General features: G+C 46.8%; 1 protein-coding gene across 1 annotated transcript in view; it reads right to left on the bottom strand.

Moving 5' to 3' along the window:
- The window catches only part of LOC119591862 (leucine-rich repeat extensin-like protein 3), a 5406-nt gene extending 5243 nt beyond the window's left edge, over window positions 1-163 (bottom strand). Inside the window, exon 1 of the mRNA XM_037940603.1 lies at window positions 15-163. Within this exon, the coding sequence (XP_037796531.1) occupies window positions 15-163 (149 nt within the window). The remainder of the gene's footprint in view (window positions 1-14) is intronic.
- Window positions 164-237: the final 74 nt, after the last annotated feature.

The raw sequence follows: 237 nt of genomic DNA, 5'->3' as shown, positions 1-237 counted from the left end.
AAGCAAAACATCACTTCAGGCACTCCTCATAATTCTCAGCAATGTCCCAGAGGTCGTTAAATGTGTCGTCATGGTTTGTAAACATCCTTGTGCAGTCGCCTTGTGGAAAATTGCCAAGTCTATGAATGATGTCGTTAGAGCAAGTTACGACCACCCGCGGCATAGCACGACTGAATGAGGCTACGTTACGATGCTGTAGTAAGGAGGTCGTTGGAATTCGGAAGGCTTTCGTGATGC

The sequence above is a fragment of the Penaeus monodon genome, chromosome 29 (genome assembly GCF_015228065.2).
Source record: "Penaeus monodon isolate SGIC_2016 chromosome 29, NSTDA_Pmon_1, whole genome shotgun sequence".
Taxonomy (NCBI): domain Eukaryota; kingdom Metazoa; phylum Arthropoda; class Malacostraca; order Decapoda; family Penaeidae; genus Penaeus; species Penaeus monodon.
This window is presented reverse-complemented; position numbering and strand designations above follow the sequence as displayed.